Here is a 20,381-nt window from a genome sequence, read left to right as displayed (position 1 = left end):
TTTGTCACATGCTGTAAACATCACCTGTTGGTCCTATTTTTACTAATGTTTTTAATCTTACTTTGGTTAATAAAACAGATATGTAGAAGAATTAGGGAATTTCTACCACCTTTTAGTTACTGAGAAGGGAAAGTTCCAGGAGAAACATAAAATAACTCGTTTGGTCTGTAGTCTATTAGTGTACTTGATGTTATTAATTCAACTTAGAGCATGGGTTACCTACAATGAGCTTAATCAAAATAAGATTATTTGTGCATTTGGAAAGAAACAGTCTTGGGTACTCATATTGCTGTGACTATGTGATCCAGGTTTCCGTGGTTTTTAATCTCATGAGGCTATTTCTCTGCTGTTAGGGTTTTTGTGTGTGTGTTGTTTTGGTTGGTTGTTTCTTTTTGTTTTGTTTTTGATTGGTTGGTTTGGGCTGTTGTTCATTTGTTTGTTTTGGTTTTGTTGTTGTTTTGTTGTGTTGGGGAATTTGTTTGGTTGACTGTTTTGTTGGTTTTGGTTTTGTTTTTTCACATGAACAAGTAAAGCATCTTAAGCCTAGAGAACAAATCAGGCAGTGAGAGGCACGCAAGAGAAGCTGGAGGGTCTTTGCTATGGGTGCAACCAAAGTGCCTCTCTGTCTCTTACCTCCAGGGAACAGTGACAGAAGCCTAGGTTAGGCAACCTCTCATCATGGCACATTTGGTCCAAATGGGCAATTCATGCCAAGTATGTGCATGTCAGTGCTGGATTTGATACAGAGCCAGTCCAAGACAAATTAGAGTTCAGAAGGCACAGATCCTTCTGCAGCAGCTTGCCCTGCAGAAGGAGGTACGTGCTATAGCAAACCTTCCCAGAGGTTCCAGGCATCTCTAGAAGTCTGCAACTTTCTTGTCTTTGTCGCAAATGGTACAGCAGGACTCACAGCAACGATATAGGTAAAATAATTCTTTGCTATCTCAAGAGAAAATAAAATAACATTCCTGGAGCAGTATGTCCTCTTTAGGTGCCCTAATGCAAAACACAAAATCTTCCTTCTTGCACCAAGACCATGTTAAGCCCTTTCCCCTTGTGTGGCTGCCCCCTAATTCTGCAGATGTTGAGCTTATATGAGACCCAGCCAACAGTGAGAGAATGTGGAGCTGATGAAGTCAAGGACCTGCACATCCTTGCTCTTGTTTTGAGAGGGACTAAAGCCAGCAGAGTGTTCTGTTAAGCTTGTATTTCTAGTCACTATGCTACTACTGCTCACACCAGAAGTGGAAAGAGGGATGGGTAGCCAAGAAGCAGTGAGGAAACACATGGGGGAGCTTGGTGGCCAAGCAGTGGAGAACTTCATCAACACTATTCTGCTTTCTCGGTTATCTGAGTGCCCATGGCCTGTGTCTGCTCTGCCTCTGCCCAAAGCCACCCTTGGAGGTGATCTGTGCCCGCACAATGCCATATGATATGTGCCTTTCTTTCTCTAAATGCTTCCTTAAAATGTGCCCTAGTCCGAGTCACAAACCTCGCCCAACCTGCTTGCCCCACCACCACCTCACAAACAAAAAGTAAAAGTCATGTTAATAAATAATATGCTTTTAATATGGTCTGCCCTGAATACATTAGACTTAAACATTTCAAACACAAGGCAACTAGCACCATGTTCATTATCATCTTAGCACCTTCTTCCTCATGGCTGCCCATCCTCTTTACCATTCGACAAATTGTAGTCCACTGTCGTATCTGATTTGCAATGAATTGCTGAAGTGAAATTTTTTGGATAAAAAAGTCTCTCTTCAGTGTATTCTTTGTCCATCTGAGATTGTCATTAAGTGGGGTTGAGCAGAAATCCTTTGAAGCCTGTTGGCTGATTGTAAGGGCGCTTCAGTCTCATGGTGGGTTAAGGGACACAAAAGCATCCTCCCTTTTCTGACATTATGTCTTTTTCTGCCTTTTCCGTGCCACTGCTGTGTGCAAGGCCTGCATAATGAGGTCCTCATTATTCAGGATGTTGTATTCACCCAGCTGAACCAGACGGTCATATGCCTTCTCAGTGTATTGGAGTGAATATGTTGAATAAGGGGAACAGCGGCCATAGAGATCAACTTTGCCATCTTCCATCTCTGACTCTAAGCGCTTCTGACCTAGGAGGAAGAGGAGACAAATCACTGCTGAGGTGTGTGAGCTACTGTGGTCATAAGCAAGCAAACTCTTAACAGAGCAGGGAAAGGAGATGTCTTTCCACAGAAAGCATTCGTAATCTAAATTACTCTTGTGGGTTTTTAAAATTATTTTTTAAACAAATACTTTGTTTTCTAACATCTCAGTCCCTGGCTCAGGTGGGTAAGAGCTGCTTCACATGATGAAGGGAGAAAAATGGTGATTACTCCTTTTACATGGGTCTATGCTGCAGCTGTGCCTGTGGCTCATATAGTTGTATCCGTTGCCTGCAAACTAACTAGCTTGGCCATTGAAACAGGACTACCATGACAGCATATCTGGCTTGTTAAAACAAGGAATTTCAAGCAACAGAGAGGTTTGATGTACTGAAATGAGCCAAGAGTAAAGTTTAGGTGTTGCAATATTAAATATACTCCCTTTAATAGGCTGGCTGTGATGGCAGCCTATTTTTGACATGCTTGGTTACTTACCTGGTGCCTTGTAGTTTTGGAAGGTATCATTAATTAGTGGGAAAAAAAGCAATACTGGTGCACCTGGAGTCTCAGCACCATCAAAGAGGTAACACTCCTTCAGGTTTTTCCTGTCTTCTTCACTCACGTCCACTCTGGGAAAAAGGATTCCCTGTTCTGAGCAATATTTGCAAGTCTGGTCCAGAGCCTGGATCAATGAACAGAATGGTACTAAGACTTAGAGAGGATTTCAGGGCTCAGGATTTCTTGGAAACCAGTAACAAAGAGAGCATTTTCCAAGCTACACTGTTTCCAAAAATTAGACCTACCCCAAAAATAAGCCCTAGCACGATTTTTCAAGATTTTTGAGTATGCTCAAATTATAAGCACTACTCCAAAAATAAGCCCTAGTTACAATTCATTTAAAAGACAATTTAAAAGTCAAGTTTAACAAACATCATACGCCTTCCTTGCTGTAACAACACTTTTAGTCAATAATCTGACCTTCACTGAAGAGGTCCCAAAGGACTTTAAACAGTAGCACCAGAATGCTTTGTCTGTCTTGGTCATGACGCGTTCTGCATCATACCTCCCCGTCACAGCAAACTGATGCACAGACACTCTGAAACAGTAGTTACAATTCATTTATAAGTCAATTTAAATAGTGTCCAGGCAGCTAGACATGTAAAAAAGTAAGCATATTTTGGAGCAAAAAATGTATAAGACCCTATCTTACTTCTGGGGAAATAGAATAGCTCTGTGAAAGCTCTGAAACTCGTATTGGAAAGCACTATGTCAGTGGAGAGAAGGATTTGTTTTCCCTGAGTTCTTAGCATAGAAGAGTTGTATCATATGAGAAAAACAACTGAGATTATGTACAGCCTATAAATGAAGAATCACACTACAGCATTAAGCTAAAAATGCTAGTGGTTAAGACTTTTAGTGGAAGCAATATAGAAAGCATCTAAGTGTTAAAAACTTCCAGGTATGCAGCTGTTGAAGAAGAAATGAAGACTGCTTTGGTTCCTCTCACCTGTATCTGGGATCCTGCACTGTAATTTAAATGCAGGATGACATCCACCTTTCTCTCTGGTTTTAAAAGTGGCATGATGCTTGTATTGATGAAAAATCCCGTATCTACCAGAGACAGGAATTCTTCCGATTGTGTCAGCTGGTTTGGAAATGTGTCTAACACGGTATCTAAAAGGAAAGATATTTCTTGCTCTAAGTGCAATAGCTCAAAACTGTTTAGCCCATTTTCCACTCTTACACCACGACCACAGAGCCCTAGCTGACTGTTGTCTTCAAGGAAGGGAGATTTGCCGTATCCCTTTGCTTCTGCCTTCCCAACTCAAGACACATGCAGTTTTGGACCTGCAGTGGCAATGTTCATGAAGGGGGTTTCTTGTGCCACCCCACTGAGTGTTTCTTCAAATAGAGGAAGGGAGGACCACCATCAGGACCTGGTTCCCCTGCCTCAGGAGGTGCATGCCACCAGCAAATGCCACGCCATGCTGCATCCTGGTGTGCCATGATTGATTCTGACCAAACGTGGCCTCTAAACTTGGATAATGTGTTTAATATCAAATGTATGTTTTTGTTTTGTTCTGCTTGTTTATTGTCTCCCCAAGCACACAGGTCTTCTCCTACCTTTCCATCTGCAGAAGTGCTTGTTCTCCAGGTAGTCATTATGAATCTGGAAACCCTTTAGGAAGTTGTGCTCCTGGGCAATGCAGAGGCGGTCGGTGAGAATGCTGCGAAGAGCGCTGCCGAGGGGGCCAGGAGGGGTGAACAGGCGAGTCTTCAGCTCATGCAGCTTCAGCGGTAGGATGGGTTCCTCCTCTGCACAGGGAAAGGCTGTTAAATTCTACCTGCCCAGAGCAAGGTCATCGCCCAGCATGTTGTGGGTAGTAATAAAAATCAGTGTTTCCTTCATTTAAAAGGCCTAGGTTGAAAGGACTTGATGAGCACAAGTCACCAAATGAAAAAGAAAATAAGATGCTACTCTTACCAGCCAAATACCATTTTTTTACGCTGTCCAGACTTGGATAAAAGAAACAAGACCCAGTATCAGGTAAAAAAAAAATCTAATCTGCACCAGATATATGCATACTTGTGGAACAGACTGAATGCAGGCTTTGGAAAAGGGTAACTGTTGTACTTATTTGTATTACAGTAGCTCCTACTCAATGTAGGCAAAACCTTTTTGCTTTATTAATAATTTACTGATCAATCTGATTATTCCTGAACATTTTACCCATCTGCCAATACCAGCATTGAGCCCTCAGTGAGCACACAGATCACAGGACTGGAGATCTTTTAATTATTCAATAATGATTTGGAGTATGAGACATTGAATCCAATTCTTTCCAGAAAGGCAACATGGGCTTTGAAGGAACACTCCAAAAATGCCAAAAATGCTGTGCACATCTCACATAGCAGATAGATGTGACCTTTATCTATCATTAACTTTATTTAACAACAAATACACAGTAGAGGAAGAAGTATGATAACTTACCTATATTGTCGATTTTGTCCCGGGTCCACTTGTGCCAGAAATCTTCTGATGAATGAGACGAATTCCAGATATATAACACATTTAATGAAAATAAACTGCTCCATATGCCTGTAAAAGGAAAGAGCTTTCTAACTCAAATGTTCACACATCATGAATTGCAAAACTGTTATAATGAAATGAAATTTGCAAAGTTTATGCTTTTCTTTAGTTTGCTTTAAATGTATGAGATATATCATTTTTATTTGGCTGCTGGTTTTTAAACCTTATTTTGGTATCCAGTTTTTCTCTTATGGTACTTAGGGCTAGATATATATTTTAACAAATAGTGAGATTTTTGTGAATTAATATGAATTAAGGAGCTTGGGTTTTCAGAAAAACAAACAAACAAAACAACATGATCAATGGCCCATTGCTGATCAGAGAGTCTGTGGTTGTCTTTCTGTGATTCCAGAAATACAGTTACTCTAAGACAAAAACAAGTATCACAAGGCTTCTATAAGTCTGAGAGGTTTGGTGGGAAATTAAATTGATAAGAGTCCAACTACAATGTGGTCTTGCAGTCTCTGCATTTGTATGTTTTTTTGGCTTTTGTTTGTTTGTTTGTTTTTGTTTTTTGAGAATAAGCCTGTTAACACACCAAAGGATCAGTTTTGACCATGCATTTTTAAGCATGAGAAACAATTTCTCTGATTATCTCTTAGGCACACGTTCTCACTCTTTTTTGGTTCAAGAAGTGCAAATGTGTGCATGTCCAGCATCAGCTTAGGTTAAAATAGCACAGTGTCTCCCTCACTCCAAGTGAAATGACCAAAGAGCATCTCGAACCAGTCACAAGTTGCCAGCATATTTCTTTGTCTGGAAAATACATATCCAATGCTCCAATCAGTAGCAAAAATGCTTCTGGATGTGACTATGCTGTTTTCCTCCCAGCCTTGCCCAGGCAATGTGGAAACTCAGCTGGTGATGAGCGGCCAAAGCAGATTGTCTGGAGCAGGGGGGACCTGGCATGCTCAAATACACCCTGATGCAGTGGAGAATAACAATGAAGGCTCATGCAAACTGTCTATAGGAAGCATACAAATTACTGGACTATCTGTGACATAGGCAAGAGGCTTTGGAGTTCACCCTTCTGGAGGAGCATGAGTAGAAACATGCATTCGCAGGAACCTGAATTTTATTGTTGGACTGGAAGCAATACTATGTTGTTATTCAAAACTAGTTTAAAAATGAAAATAACTTTTTGTTCGTCCCTTTGAATTTTCTTTTTTACAGTAAAATGAATCCATTAGAGTAAATATTAATTCAGTGATGAAATATTTATCCTCTACAGTTACACTGCCCTGTGATGAACTTGTGCTGTATTAGTGCTTAGTTCATACAGTTCACAATTTTAAAATAATATTAAAAAAAAAAAAAAAAATCAGGGGTTTTTAAGACAATAGCTTACCTTCCAAGAAGCAGATCCGGGATTCTGGGAGCTTCTTCATCAACCGACCCATAAAGAACTCACTGCCAAAGTCTTCAGCACGAACAAAAACTCCATATTTTTGTAATCCCACCTCATAAGGGGTGAACTCCACCCATTCTGTGAAAAGATGTTTTATTAATACTACAGCCCCTTAACTATAGATAAAAATGATGTTGCTATCATGGGAATGAAAGGAGTTTAAAATACTTTCTGCAGTAAAGTCTAACATTTCAGACCAATAGCAGTGAGTTGCAAGTATGGTTCAAATGAAAACCTGTGAACATAAAATGTCTTTGTAATATTTTTGAGTCTGGTGCATAGATATTCAAACTCTTACCTAACCACAAGGACATTACATGAATACACATCAGCTGAGGTCCTGGTCTTTAAATGAGAGAGCTTTTTTTAGACTATCTAAAAAGACTGTCCCAGGATTTACCAACTTAAATATGAAGAAAAATTACTCTCAGAAGTCTCATAATTACCTTTGAAATCCAGAGTGCTGTAGTTGTTCTTGACATTGACTGCAGTATAGATAGGCAATGGGTTCTGACCACGATCAATGGCCCGTTGCTGATCGGAGAGTCTATGGTTGTCTTTCTGTGATTCCAGAAATATGGTTACACTAAGACAGAAATTAGCACAGGAACATTTTCTCCATATCTAAGCTTGTAAGGCAGAAAAATTTCTACTCTAATGTATAATACATGCTGGGCTTAAATTCTGAAATATTACATATTTTACAAAATTCCCATAAGTGTTCTGTTACTGAAATATCTGCAAGCACCCGATCTGATGCCAGATTATTTGATGACCCATGAGGATGAAAATGGAAGGAAATGATCATGTGCAGAAAGCAATGCTTCTGTTATAAACCAGCTTAACATATTATGCTGCAAATTTAGGTAAGACCTCTCACGTATTTCAAAAGGCTGTGGATCTGTTTGTTAATACCTCTCATGGGCATTAAGATAATGTCTGTAATTTTGCTATTTCTAAATAAAATATTTGCAGAACATGCACAAAAACCGCCTTAAAATATAATATTTTTTCAAAGTGTTTATCTTGGAGTTTTCTCAGGAAAACACATCCAAAATCTCACAAGCAAGATTGCTGATTTCCACCACAGTTGGATATCTAAAAGACTGCTACCAAATGTTTTGGAAATGGCTGTGCATTTGCATACACACAGTCTCATAGCAAACTATTTCTCTCAGATTGAACAGGAAAATACCTTCTCCAGAAATTCATTTTCAGACAATTATAAGTCACTGTAAATGCTGCTTTATGACATACTGTACCCCATCATGTAATAAAGATTCCAGGACAAGACTCCAGAGATCTATGAAAGATGTTTTGCGGCCCTCTCTTTTCCGTTGACAGAGCTGTTTTTTGTAATACTTCAAATAGTCCCAGGAAAGGGAATTTATTTTGCATTTTATCATATGTTTTCGAGCCTCACTGATTTGCTTGTCAAGATCCTTTTGCGACCATTCAGCATCTCTGTACAAGTTTGACATGGTCCTGGGAAGAGGAAATACATATTGAAGAGGGAAAAAAAACACACCAAGGTTTGAAGTAGGCAATGGCTACTTTTTATGTTTCTGTTTTCAGTTTGTGATTTGAACTTAAGTAAAGGTTTCCTGTCTTCAGTTCCCTAAGAAACTATCATGTTCCCTTTGAAGTCACAGTCATTATCCCTGTCAAAATATCTTGTGCAATTTTCTGTAAGATGTTCTTAGAAAAACGCTTGTTTTCATGCTGTTGCAAATTATGTGACTTTCCCCCATAGAAAGACCTTAATCTGTCAATTTTGGAAGAAGATCAAAAGCCGAGACTGCTGAGAAGGTATTATAGATAGCCTACTGCATGTCAACCACAGCCTTCTTCAATGTAACAGTGTCAGCAAGAAGACTCCAGCTGAGCTGCCCAGTCCTACTTACCATGTAGTACCAGACAAGCCAGTCAGGTATGTGGCACAGTCCAAGATATTGAGTTTCTTGAGCCCGCGCAGACTGCCATACAGCGCGGTCAAAGATCTCATCCCTCCTCCTGTAGTCATGATGGCCACCACTGGGGTCTGTGCAATGCACGAGCAGAATGAGCTGGTGTCAGACAGTGGGCTGCAGCAGACTGGGGCTCTCAGCAGAGACCTCCTGTTACACAGAGCCTGACACCTTCACATGTGCCCAGACAGAGACTTCTTTCCAAATGCTTTTCACTAAAACATAAGCTAACTTTTATTTTGCAAAGGAGAACAGGAATAAAAGTAGTGACAAATTTGCTTAGATAACTGACACTTGTGTCTAATGTGTTCAGATGTTTGGGAAAAAAAAACACAAACAAATTAAAATTCGTTAATTCAAACCAAAAGAGACAGCAAGAGAGAAAACACCCGTTTTAAAAGTGGGAATTAAAAAGAAGTCTCACAGGCCAAAGAGAGGAGCAAGAATTATCAAAAAGAATAACAATGACAGGGTAAATACTGTTGAAGAGGCCGGTTTTATACAAAAAATGTCTAGCCTGGCTTTCAATGAAGGTGTAGCAGGAGAAGAGTTAGACTCAGGATAACAACTGCAAACATCACAAATGGCAGGGTGAAATTAGAGGTATGGGACAGTACTGGAAGTGTACATAAGTTTAAAGACGAGGAAAGACTAGAAAAATATTAACTGGGAAGAAAAAGAGGTCATTTTATGCTACTATGTCCCCACTGCTAAGCATTTGTTAGGTGTTTTAAATGTTTGCCCTACAGACCTCATGGTCCAGCAGGTCCTGTTCCAGCTGCAGGACCTTCTTCAGAGCAGGAGCGACATACTTCTGCCTTTTGCGTAGAAAGTCTTGCTCCTGCACACAGAGGTCAAACCCTAAACGCACATCAAGGTGGTCTGGGCTGGAGCAGAGATCAGGAAAAAAGAATATCCTATTTTATTATTGGTAGACAAGCTCAGTTTCCAATATAAGGAAACAAGCCAGATCCACAAAGAACTGCATTTACAGGAGGAGCCTTTCCTACACTCCCAAGCAGGCATACAGTGCTGCATGAGAGGATGATGGAAAGAGGGACTGCTAAATTTGTAAGCAGTTACCAAAAAAAACAATGCCGATAATTCTGAAACATCTGCTGTCTGGATTCTCTCATAGTTTAGCTTGCACTGAGAGCTGTAGGAAAGCTTCTCACATTTATCTTGAAGTAGGCAGCAAAGTTCACCTACTTCATGATCAGCAGTACCAGGTGATCAGCTGCACAGCTTACACAGTGTTAAAGAAAAGGTTAAAGGCTGAAAACTGAGCATGAAACTGCTATGGCCGTGCAAAGACAATTGGCTAGTAATATTGTTTCTTCAATTTTATGCATCTTTTTCATTATTCATGTCTCAATATGGATTATCTGCATCTACTGTTAATTTTACACATATGGTTTGCTTTCATCCTGTGAATTCCACATCACCTGGTCAAAAAACCTACATTCCTACTGTGTCTGTCTCCTCCCCCATAAAGACCAAAAGGTGAGACCAGTTCAGCTAAGGACAAGTTAGCCTCCAAGGGAGGCCGAGTCTCTTACCAGTCTTCTGCCTTCGCATATAAGTCAAATCTTTTATCCTGGAAAGCAAGAATGCAAACAGTGTAAGCATGAAAACCTGCCTTAGCACTCCTCCCCTGGTGATCCAGGGGGAATTTTAGCTTCTGCCTTCCTAGCAATGCGGGTACCCTAAATAATCCAGCAGCGTATACAAATTGACTGTAGTGGTTTATTGTCAGGGAAATTGTTCAGTAATTCTCAGTGTTTTCGACTGAATGCAACATCTGAGGACAACTGCCGTTTACAGAGGGAAGTAATGATAATGTTTACCTTACCCATCCCAACATTACCTCTCCTAGGCAGCCAGCCAGTCTACAGCCACACTACTACTCTATGCAGCAGCATTTGCTCGTCCCTTCAGGTGGCTTAGACCTCACAACATCCATGTTCTGTGATCTTTCATTCTATATGGATTTTATTTTTAACCATGCACCTAAAAGTGCTTTGCAAAGCATGGTCAGCATCAGCAAGAGGCTGGTGCTACCTTAGTTAGTTCTCACACCCCACTGGTGTGTGAGAAAGGGAAAAGCAGAGACTCTAAATTTAGCATGAAGTAAGATCAGGATGGAGTAACAAGATCCCCTGTATTCCCACACCATTTCAAACAGAGCAGGGCACAAACAGGCCTTTTCACCTAAGAACCCACCATTATTAGATTGTAACATTTTTGTCTGCAGGTTTCTATCACCAGAAATTACCCTTGTAATCATCAAGGGGATGCAAACTTCCACAATCAGGTTTCTTAACCTCTCCCACAAAAAAGCAGGCACTCACCTCTGCCAAGGTCATGTTTTTTCCACTAGGAAGGGAATGAAGTTCCATGCTTGGAGAGCCTGTCTCATACACATGGGAGTGCTGAAAAAATACAAATAGATCTAAATTTCTATTGTAAGGAAAGTTACCCTCTTTCCACAATGCAAATTAATGTTACTGTTTATGGTGTATGTTCCTTTATGCGTCATTATTATATTTTATAAAGTCCAGTTATAACATACAATGGAGGGAGGTGGCTTCTTCCCTGGTAGCGTAACATCCAGTGTTGGCTGCTTGTATCTGGCATAATGGAATTTGGCAGGAGAGGAGGAGCTGAAGACTGGATCAGATCCCAGTGTAATGTCTTGGGTGCCCTCGTAAGAACCTTGCACTTTAAAGGAGAATTCTTTCTCTAAGGAAGCAACACAAAAGCAGACACAGAGCAATATTCTCATCAAAATTGGAAACAAAAGTTCTTACAGCGTCTATCACAAGGCTGTTCTCATGTTTTGGGATGTTATTTCTTTTTCATTATTTCATTAAGCCGATTAAGCCAGTTGTCTTCATAATATTAGTTTGTCATTATTTAAAGACAGCTGATGGATAAATAACCTCACTTGATAAAGCTTTCTTCCCCTTTTTCTTCTTCCTCTTCTCAACCACCTGGACTTCCAAGCAGCAGATTTTGCGAGACTATAAGAGACACAAACAAAAAACCACCTCACAGCAGGCAATTTTCAAGTCTGAGATTCTGTTTCCCAGTCTAAGCTCCTACTGATGATTATATGAATGCTATGGAGGCAGTGCATTTTGTCTGAGGAAAATATTTTCTCTCAACTGTGACCTCGGTTTCAGATGTTGTCTGGAACAGGAGTCTCTGAGAAACTGGCCACAGCCAGGGCAAGGGTGGGGCTGCAGCATGGATGAACAGGGCTTGCAGAAAGGAGAAATTAAGGGCAAAGTAAAAAGCAGCACTCCTAGGATCTCAACAGAGATGCAAAGGACTGATTTAAATAAAAATAATGAGTAACCAAAGCTAATAAATGAGCAAAACGGCATGGTCAGAAACCCCTGTGTAAAAAGCGCAGTTATCAATACAGGAAAAGATGTGTGCCTGGGATGGACAAACCCTGTCGCTTTGGCAGTACGGGAAATTCAGGAGTAGTCATGTCCAAGGAAGGGTTCATTGCTCTACCGGTGTCTCAAACCTAAACCTCTTCCTTGTGTTGCCTTTGTAACACCGGAGGGATGCTAGCATGGGGAATCTCCATGCTCTTCCAGCCACAGCCACTCAACAGGTGCCATTCACAAAGATGGGTCATGAAGCAGATGATTAGAAGGGAAATCACAGTGTCTCAGTGCTGGCTTTGCTCAGTCAAAGGGTATGTTGGCCTGATGGCTGTGAGTCAAGTGAAACAACTGTAGCAACAGGACAAGAAAGGTGACAAAACATTATGCTCACCACTAGTACTCCATTAGTAATGATGGTTTCAGGAGGGCCTGAACTAGGAAACAGAAAGAAAAATACATTTATAATAACTCAGTATAATTACAGCATAATTAATGAGCCACACCCTTCTCCTGATTTTCCTCTTGCTTATTTTTAGCTGTGTACTGGATTTGAAAAAAATCCCCAGGAGACTTGCGGTACAGGTTTCCTCACTCTACTCTGTCAAGGCACAATTGTCATCATACCGGCTTGTCCAGTCCTGGAGCTCAGCAAAAAAAGAAAAGGTACTGTGGGGCCAAACTGTGTAGTGATTTTTTGCTGAGCCTCAATCTGAGGCTGCAGATGTTTTCACTGAATGTGTTTTTTGAAGAATTGTGGTTTGTCAGAGAACCAGAGAGAAAGTGCTCTAGATCAGACATCCTGTGTGTTATTCTGTCAGAATCCATGTTGTTTCATGTTATTCCTCCTCCGTTGAAGGGAGGCAACCCCCCTGCTTATCCCAAACATGTAACAGAACAGCAGTCCCAGTATTCTGGTCTTAAATAGTATTAATTACACTAAACAAAAAAATAGTTGTTAGGTGTTCTCCCTGTCTGCCTGAAGTTCCTGGGAGTTCATCCTGGAATGCACCATTTGTTAGACAGCTCACGGAACAGATTCCTTGAGAAACTGTGTTCATCATCAGCATAATCAAGCAATGATGCACTCTGGGCAATTAGACTAGACTATTTAATGCCTTTGAATTGCTGGTCTTTTTTCCTTTTCTGCAGATTATGTTGCATTTCATGTTTACTCACATATTATCCAGTTCAAATCCCACCTCTAGCTCCTCTTGTCTCTAGAAAATAAAGAAGGAAAGTGGTTTTGGCACAAGCCTACTGGCAGTTCTCATAATGCTAGTTCTCATTCTGGCAATATAGGTACACATGTACTACTTGTAACTGGCAGAGCATTTAAAGCAGAGACACGCACCACCTCACATCTGTGTGTCTTGAGCCTCAATATTCTTTATTGATAGGAAGTCTCTGGATGGCCATGATAGCAGTTTTTAACAAAGAAAGTAGCTGGCTTGCTGGCTCCTGCTGGGGCACAAGGGACAGACCCAGGTGCAGATGTTGTCTTGTACCGAGTCTGCCAGCAAGAAAAAGAGGGTCTGCTGAGGGGAGCAGCAGAAGCCTCCTGGTGTGAGGAGGGTAAATGGCGACATGCAAAGCAGCTGTGGAAGAGGACAATCACTTTGTGCAGCCACATGTTGAAATCATTGGGACAGTGGTAAACATGACATTAAGGCCTGATCTGTGAGGTGGTGGACAAAGGTATAATTCCTATGTGGGAGAGAGCACAGGAGAGAGGAAAACAAAGGTGGGGGCAGAAGGGATGTTTAACAGGGAAATGAGACATGCTGTAGGTTACTTAGTTGCTCAAATTACCTATTGCGTTAAAGACACCAGTAAGTTATTAGTATAGGATGAAAAAAATCATGAGGGTCTGACGAGTATGAGCTCCGATTACTGTAGCTGTGCAAATACAGTTATGAAAGGCTTGGATAAGGCAGATGTAGCCCCCCAGACAGTAATGAGCTGGATTACAACTAGCCGAATGTCTCTATTTTACCAAGGGCTAGTGGAAGGCCACACACTGCTCGTCTGGTATTTTGCAGATAAAGAAATGGTCATATAAGGTTTTTAAAGAAAATGTACTGCAGAGTGGATTTTGGATGTGTGTAGGCAAGGTTATCAATCAACTGAATGATGCATGACAGATGCACAAGAAAGTGGGAGGGAACTGGAGAAGGAGAGGGATGGACAGAACATACCAGGAGGTGGGATGTGTGACTTTCAGAGCCTCCCTGGACATTCAAAATTGGAATATTTCTTGCTGCCAAGCTGAGTGGTATTTCTTAGATACCTTATTTAAACAACCATACCATAGCCCCTAATTAGCAACTAGTCTGGTTTGACACTTTGTTCTGATCACAGAGTTATTACTCACTAATTACTAGGTTAAGTAACAAGTTATGACAAAAAGTGTCATGTGTCAGCATGGACACACTCCGTGATGGGGGCAGGCTCAGCAAAGTGACAATTTTGTGAAGACACTTGAAGTCTGTGAGCCTCTGTGGCCAACACCAAACCCTTCAGTGTGCCTACAGATCTAGGTGTGAAGAGGTTTTACCACATCAGAGTGAAAACCATCTCCCTTTTATGTGGCTGGGCCATCCATACACAAGAAGGAAAAAAGAAAGATTTTGCAAATAACATTTTAGACAGAAAAGCAGACAAACACATTCTTGCCAACCTATTCCATTTCTTATTTCAGACCTCACCTGTGAATCGCACTTGAAGTGCATGAAGACTTGCTCTCCCAAGGAAAGTCTGGCTATATCGAAGTACACTGTGAAGAGGTGATCATCTTGAGTAACCATGTCCTTATCATAGAGTGCCAGCTCCAGCACGTTCTGGCAAAGAAAGGGGAGGCCTTTAGACATGTGTCAGGTTTGATTCAAAGCAGGAGAACCTGGGGACAGTTGTGAGGAGCAGGAGGATGTAAAGTAAAAGAACAGGAAGGGAAGGAGGTGGAGGGGAAATTAACTCCATGTAGGCATCTGCCTATGAGGAGGAATTACAGGAAATCACAGACATCTCAAAGGTCATATTCTACCTGTGACTGAGAGATGTACTTGTCTTTCATGGCATGGAAAACCATCATAAGGATACGTGTTATTCTCACATCTTTCTGCATCTTTCCTTGCCTCTTGAGAAAATTGCTTACGTCCCCTTTGCAAAAGGATAAAACCTGGCAGTTGCTCCCTAAGTCATGGTTAACAGGGAAGTCCCAGCTCAGTACCTTGACCTGACTCTGAATCCTGAAGTAGAAGGTTTCATTCCAGACTGGATCTTTGCAATTCGTGATGGTTTTAGTCTGAAATTTGTCGGTTGAAGCAGTTGGCAGCCACAGGCTCACGTAGCAATCAGTCTGGCTTACTGTATGTTAAAAAACACAAACACACCTAAAGTGAGGATTTGCTCTAGAAGAAAAAAGAAATTGAATCATAGAATCATTTCATAAAGCTTTTCTTTCAACGAGAGACCCTAGGATACATGATGACATATTTGTCCAACATAGATTTTATGATTTAGGTAATAGGAATGGAGAAAAAAGAAGAAAGACATGATTTTTCCCTGAATAAATGTGATTAAAGATATAATAAATGCATTAAAAACCAAGGGTTTTTTCCTGCTTCTATATCATCAAGCAATTACTTTAGACCAGGATAAAATAATTTAGGACAACCACAGCACCCTATATCTGAAAGAGTTGAGGAAACAAAGTGATAGCTTCTATTTTAGCCAGGCAGAACACAAAAAATACTCCTAAACCACTGAAAAAAAAAAGGAGGCTTCTTGATTTCTTCCTAAGTAAAGCTGTAGTCTTCTATTATGTTTTAATTGCAGGCCATCAGAAGTGAACCTACAAAATATAACAACACCTAATGGGGTTTTATCTGTGAAAGCTGGTACACAGGGAATTAGGATATGGTAATTTGGATTACTTAGCCTTGAGAAAGCTTTGAGCACAATCTAAATCTGAGATGAGGCTACTCAATTTTCAATATTTGCTCCATTACCCCAAGCAATTTGTGTCCTTTCTTACATAAACATACTCGAGAGGAAAACACAGGAGAACTTTCCCCATTTCTTGCTTTCAACAGACTGTAGAGCTTCCCCAGCTCCTTTTGAGGATGCAGAAGAATATGCACAGTAGACACAGCTGTGACCTTGCAGAGTTACCTCTGCATAGAACAGGGCTGATGCAAAGAAAAGCAACACACTATGTACATTGCTGGAACCAGAATGCTGGTGAGAGGACTTTCTCTATCCATGGAAGAAACCTAGAAAGCACTTCTTCTTGGAGCAGGACTAGCTAGGACCCCATGAAGGTTAAGGGGATCACACAGAGCACTACAGGTACTTACAGACATCTGCCTGGTGGATATTTCTTGCTCTTATGACTCTTACAGTCAGTAGGTAACACAGAGATGACTCTATCTGCAGTGAAAAAAACAAAACAAAACAAAAAAACCCAAAACAAGCTATACAGAAAAGACAGGAATGAATGCTAAAGGTAGATAGCATATTTAGAAGCTAGAAATGATCAGGACAGAGAAATACCCAAATCAGGAACAAATTAGTTGAACTTTTCTATGCAGCTACAAAATGGTCAATACCTTTGTTTTCCTACTAATATCTAGATCAAGTACTAAACTGAAAGACTTCCCTACTTTTATACTATGGTACGTGTATTTGTATTATTGCAGAGAATTTATTTGATTTCTGACTAAAATCTAGTTGTGCAAAGCAGTAAGATTCAGACTCAGTTTGGGAGAAGATTTGCTTTTTAAAATTCCAAGATAGAAAACAAAAAGCTGCCCTAGGCTTTTTGTAAGTGATAAAGTTACCATTGAGGGAATCACCTCCTGTTCAGTCATTACACATGTTCAGTCCCTCGGCCTACAGTATACAATTTTTTCGTATTCCTGCTCTTTTAAATGTACAGTACTCCTCAGAGTTAAATGCTGACCACTGATCCCTCCTCGCTTTTTAAGGAAGAGTTTGCTGCTTTGGACTTGTACATCGTTACTCACTATGTGTGTGTTTTTCATTTACAGGGACGTAACTGCCCCTCTTGAGCTGGGCTCACCTCTGACTTCTTCTTATGAGAAGTTTTCCTCTAGTTTTGAATCATGTAAACTCTTTGTGTCTGGATTTTCTTTGCACTGTTTTGCATAAGTACAAACAAAGCATTTTACACCTGATAAGAAACACTTGTTAGTTCCCTTTGGCTTTCCTCTTTCATATTAGGCCATGTCTCCAACATTAAGGCCTCAGGCTTTACTTCTTATCCTCTCATATTGCTTTTCTGGTCTCATGTTGGAGCCCAAACATGAGACCATATTCCTTCTCCTTTTCCCATAAAATAAAAAAATTTTAAAAAAATGGAGTTTTGCCAAAAAAATTGAGAGGTTTAGTTTGTTCCTCTGAACCTGCTATGATCTCTGTAAAGAGTTGCATTTTAGGGCCTATTTTCTCACCTTTGGGTTTTCCATTCAACTGATCAACAGAAGGGGCTGACTATTCCTTAAACTGTAAGCACAAAACTTGCTGCTCACCAACTTGGCTCACAACGAAACAAGAAAGAGTTCCTAATTATTACTAAGTGGCCTCAAACTAGACAGAATAATGTCAAAAAGTCTTTTTTGGCCCATGTGGTCCACTCATTTCCTTGAGGAAAGGTTTCATGTAACATGTCTAAAGTCTCCTGGAAAACGATTAGTTTTTTGTAGATGCCGAAAGAATGATTAATCCAGGAACCAGGTATTGAAAGTTCACTTCAAGACTGCCATACACCTTGTAGGACTTAGTGGCACAATTTCACAACTATTACTACCTACACTGGCAGTACAATTGCCCTTGTGCTTTAACAAGAAATATGTAGCAGAAAGCCTGTTCAAACCTATTCTTTTAAAGGTATCAGTCTTGTTGAAGTAGGGTTCATTTCCCATGTGCCAAGAATAGAAAACAGCACTAGGACTTTAACATGAAGCAAGGTAAGTGAAGTGATCAAAACGGTAAGCAGGATGGTATTTCGTGGAGGGAGCTGGATGGGTTCTGGTAGCTAATTAGACTGTTTGGCAGATGCTGAACTCTATCTGTTCTCACCCCAGCTCCACCCATCAGGAAAGCCTCTTTTACAGTATTCTTTTTAAATTCTCCTTTGCAGTACCTTTGTAACAGGAGTCCGCTGTTCCCCATGAGGATTCAGCTGCATAATTCCTTCTCCTAGTCGAGTGGTGTGAGCGAACAGCTCCTGCAACAAGAAGGGCCAACATTACCCCTGGAAAAAAAACATCCTGTCTCTTAAAAGCAATCCTTTTTGGAGAGCTCCAGAACAGCAGTGAAAGGGACCCCATGGTCAGCTCTGGCAGGTACAGTGTTGCCTGCTGTGCCCGGCGCCGCTGCCTGCACCATGCTTGCCCCAGTAAGGCTGAGCAGAGGTGTAGCAGCCAGGTAAGTTCCACCCTTCCCATGACAAGTGGGGAGGGAAGGCAGCCCCGGGCTCTTCTGTTAAAGGAACAGCAAACCTGTCTTCCATAAACACACTCTGTCATTAATCTTTCACCTTGAAGTATATCTCCATGTTACTTAATACTTTTTCTAAGGTTGCATGTATCATGTTTCTAAAATGAAGAAACCCCCAAAATATATAAAATGCTTCCTTTGTAAATAAATTCTTCTCAAGTAGTTTTCAATTCTTTTCTATTATTTGCTATAATTTTAAAAATTTCATTAATGAGTTTTTGAAGCACTTTCTTCATCCCGTGCAGAGTCATTTACAGTCAACGGTAGGTCAAGAAAGTAGTACCATCTTTGCACTAAGTGCAGCATAACTAACTGAGATCCCAGACGCATTGCTTTGCTCCGCATCCTTCTTACCTGAGACAAAACGCCATCTTGCTCCATTGTGGTCGCTATCATATACACGTCCCGTGTTATCTGAGGTAATGCAATTTCACATCTCCCAGCTTCCACAGACACCAATAGTTTAAATGTCTCATATGCACATGAGCAACTATTTTATAACTGACTCAGAGCCCCACCTCTGCCTGATTTCTCAAACCCGGTTATTCCCCTCCCCTTTTCTTATACTAGGAAACAGAATCCTGTGGTCAAATAAGTTGGAAAAAAAATACTTTTGCCTGCACAGTAGATGGAAGCATGCTGTTTGAGTCACTTTGCTCAGTGCTGGCCAATGGCAGGTTTATGATTAATGGTAGGAGACAGATGGCCTTTTCTTTGAACACTGGACTTTCCACTTAGCAAGACCTCAAAGCCTACAGAAATATACACTCTGCAATAAGATGCAGCAACAGTACATTAATTGGATTTAGGTTATCTGTGACAGCAAACAGGTAGGATAAAACAGTTAATGGAAAAAAAGAGAGACAACGTTATTGCTGTCAGACTAAACTGGTTCTTGAAAAGCCAGTTCAAGGGCTTCTGTACCATATGTCCCTGTAATCCCAGGCCTAGGTGTGCAGTGCAGACACATTCATAGGGTGATTTATATCTACTCAGTCTTGGTTCAGCAGGGCTAAGTGACTCCTCAAGTCATTGTATTTTTCTCCCCTTCTTTCCTATGGCTTGTCTTTATTATTTTTGTTTAGATGAAGAGTCCTGAAGCAATGAATTTCCTTAGCTTAGCTCCACCCCCATGAATACTTCTGCACCACTTTGCAGCTCAGATAGACTTTGGCTGTAATCTAGCTGCTTTTAAGCACCCGTGTCAGAGCCAGTAAACCCTGCCAGCCAGAGGCAAAACTCAGCAATGACCACACGCTCCATCCTCAGCCACGTGCGAAACCACCAGCATGGCAGGACACCTGAACCTGCCCCCATGAGTACCCAGCTGACCCCTGTGCCATGGGAACTGGCATGGCTCCCAACTCATTGGAACAGGATTAAAAAGCACTGTCACAGACTGTTCAGCAGCTCATAACAGATCAAAATGGCTAGGGGAAGGGAGCCCTTTGGCTTGTATTCTCCCCTGGCATATTGTCTACAAGCAAGAACCTACCCATTCCCTGAGCGTTCTTGAGCTTACTGTTTAAATACTGTTACCAGTCAACACAGTTCCTCTTTGCACATTCCCATGCAAAATAATATTAACTGTCAACTTGGTAGAATAGAGTTTTGCTATAGGATATGTTACTTCACCACACTGTGAAGGGTTTTGTCTGCCCACATGGCATGTTTCCTCCATGTACCAGTTGTAATTACGTAGCTCAACGAAATGTGTTTTTCATCACATCACAGAAAACCCTTGGCACCATTAGCATCTTTAAGTTGCAGTCAAAGGCAGTGCTTTATTTCAACATCTCCTTGGAGGGCAAAACTATAAACCAGACTGTCTACCAGGACTGGGGCTCTGAAACTGTCACTCCCACAGTGCCA

At 40.9% G+C, this 20,381-nt stretch overlaps 1 protein-coding gene across 1 annotated transcript; it reads right to left on the bottom strand.

Moving 5' to 3' along the window:
* Positions 1-1,902: 1,902 nt before the first annotated feature.
* On the bottom strand, positions 1,903-18,890 carry LOC309442900 (cytosolic phospholipase A2 epsilon-like; the record flags this gene model as incomplete). The annotated part of the gene is made up of 21 exons (XM_082059233.1): positions 1,903-2,111; positions 2,619-2,805; positions 3,631-3,797; positions 4,248-4,439; positions 5,116-5,223; positions 6,563-6,700; positions 7,069-7,183; positions 7,885-8,107; positions 8,527-8,663; positions 9,341-9,476; positions 10,149-10,186; positions 10,941-11,021; positions 11,162-11,331; positions 11,537-11,612; positions 12,382-12,424; positions 13,167-13,207; positions 14,696-14,827; positions 15,217-15,353; positions 16,346-16,418; positions 18,154-18,237; positions 18,864-18,890. The coding sequence occupies 21 exons, from the start codon at positions 18,888-18,890 to the stop codon at positions 1,903-1,905; spliced, it is 2,514 nt and encodes an 837-aa protein (XP_081915359.1).
* Between the last annotated feature and the right edge of the window lie 1,491 nt (positions 18,891-20,381).

Source organism: Streptopelia decaocto (genome assembly GCF_964273445.1).
Source record: "Streptopelia decaocto genome assembly, chromosome: 7".
NCBI lineage: Eukaryota > Metazoa > Chordata > Aves > Columbiformes > Columbidae > Streptopelia > Streptopelia decaocto.
The sequence above is the reverse complement of the archived record's forward strand: the minus strand, read 5'-3'. Positions and strand labels throughout refer to the sequence as shown.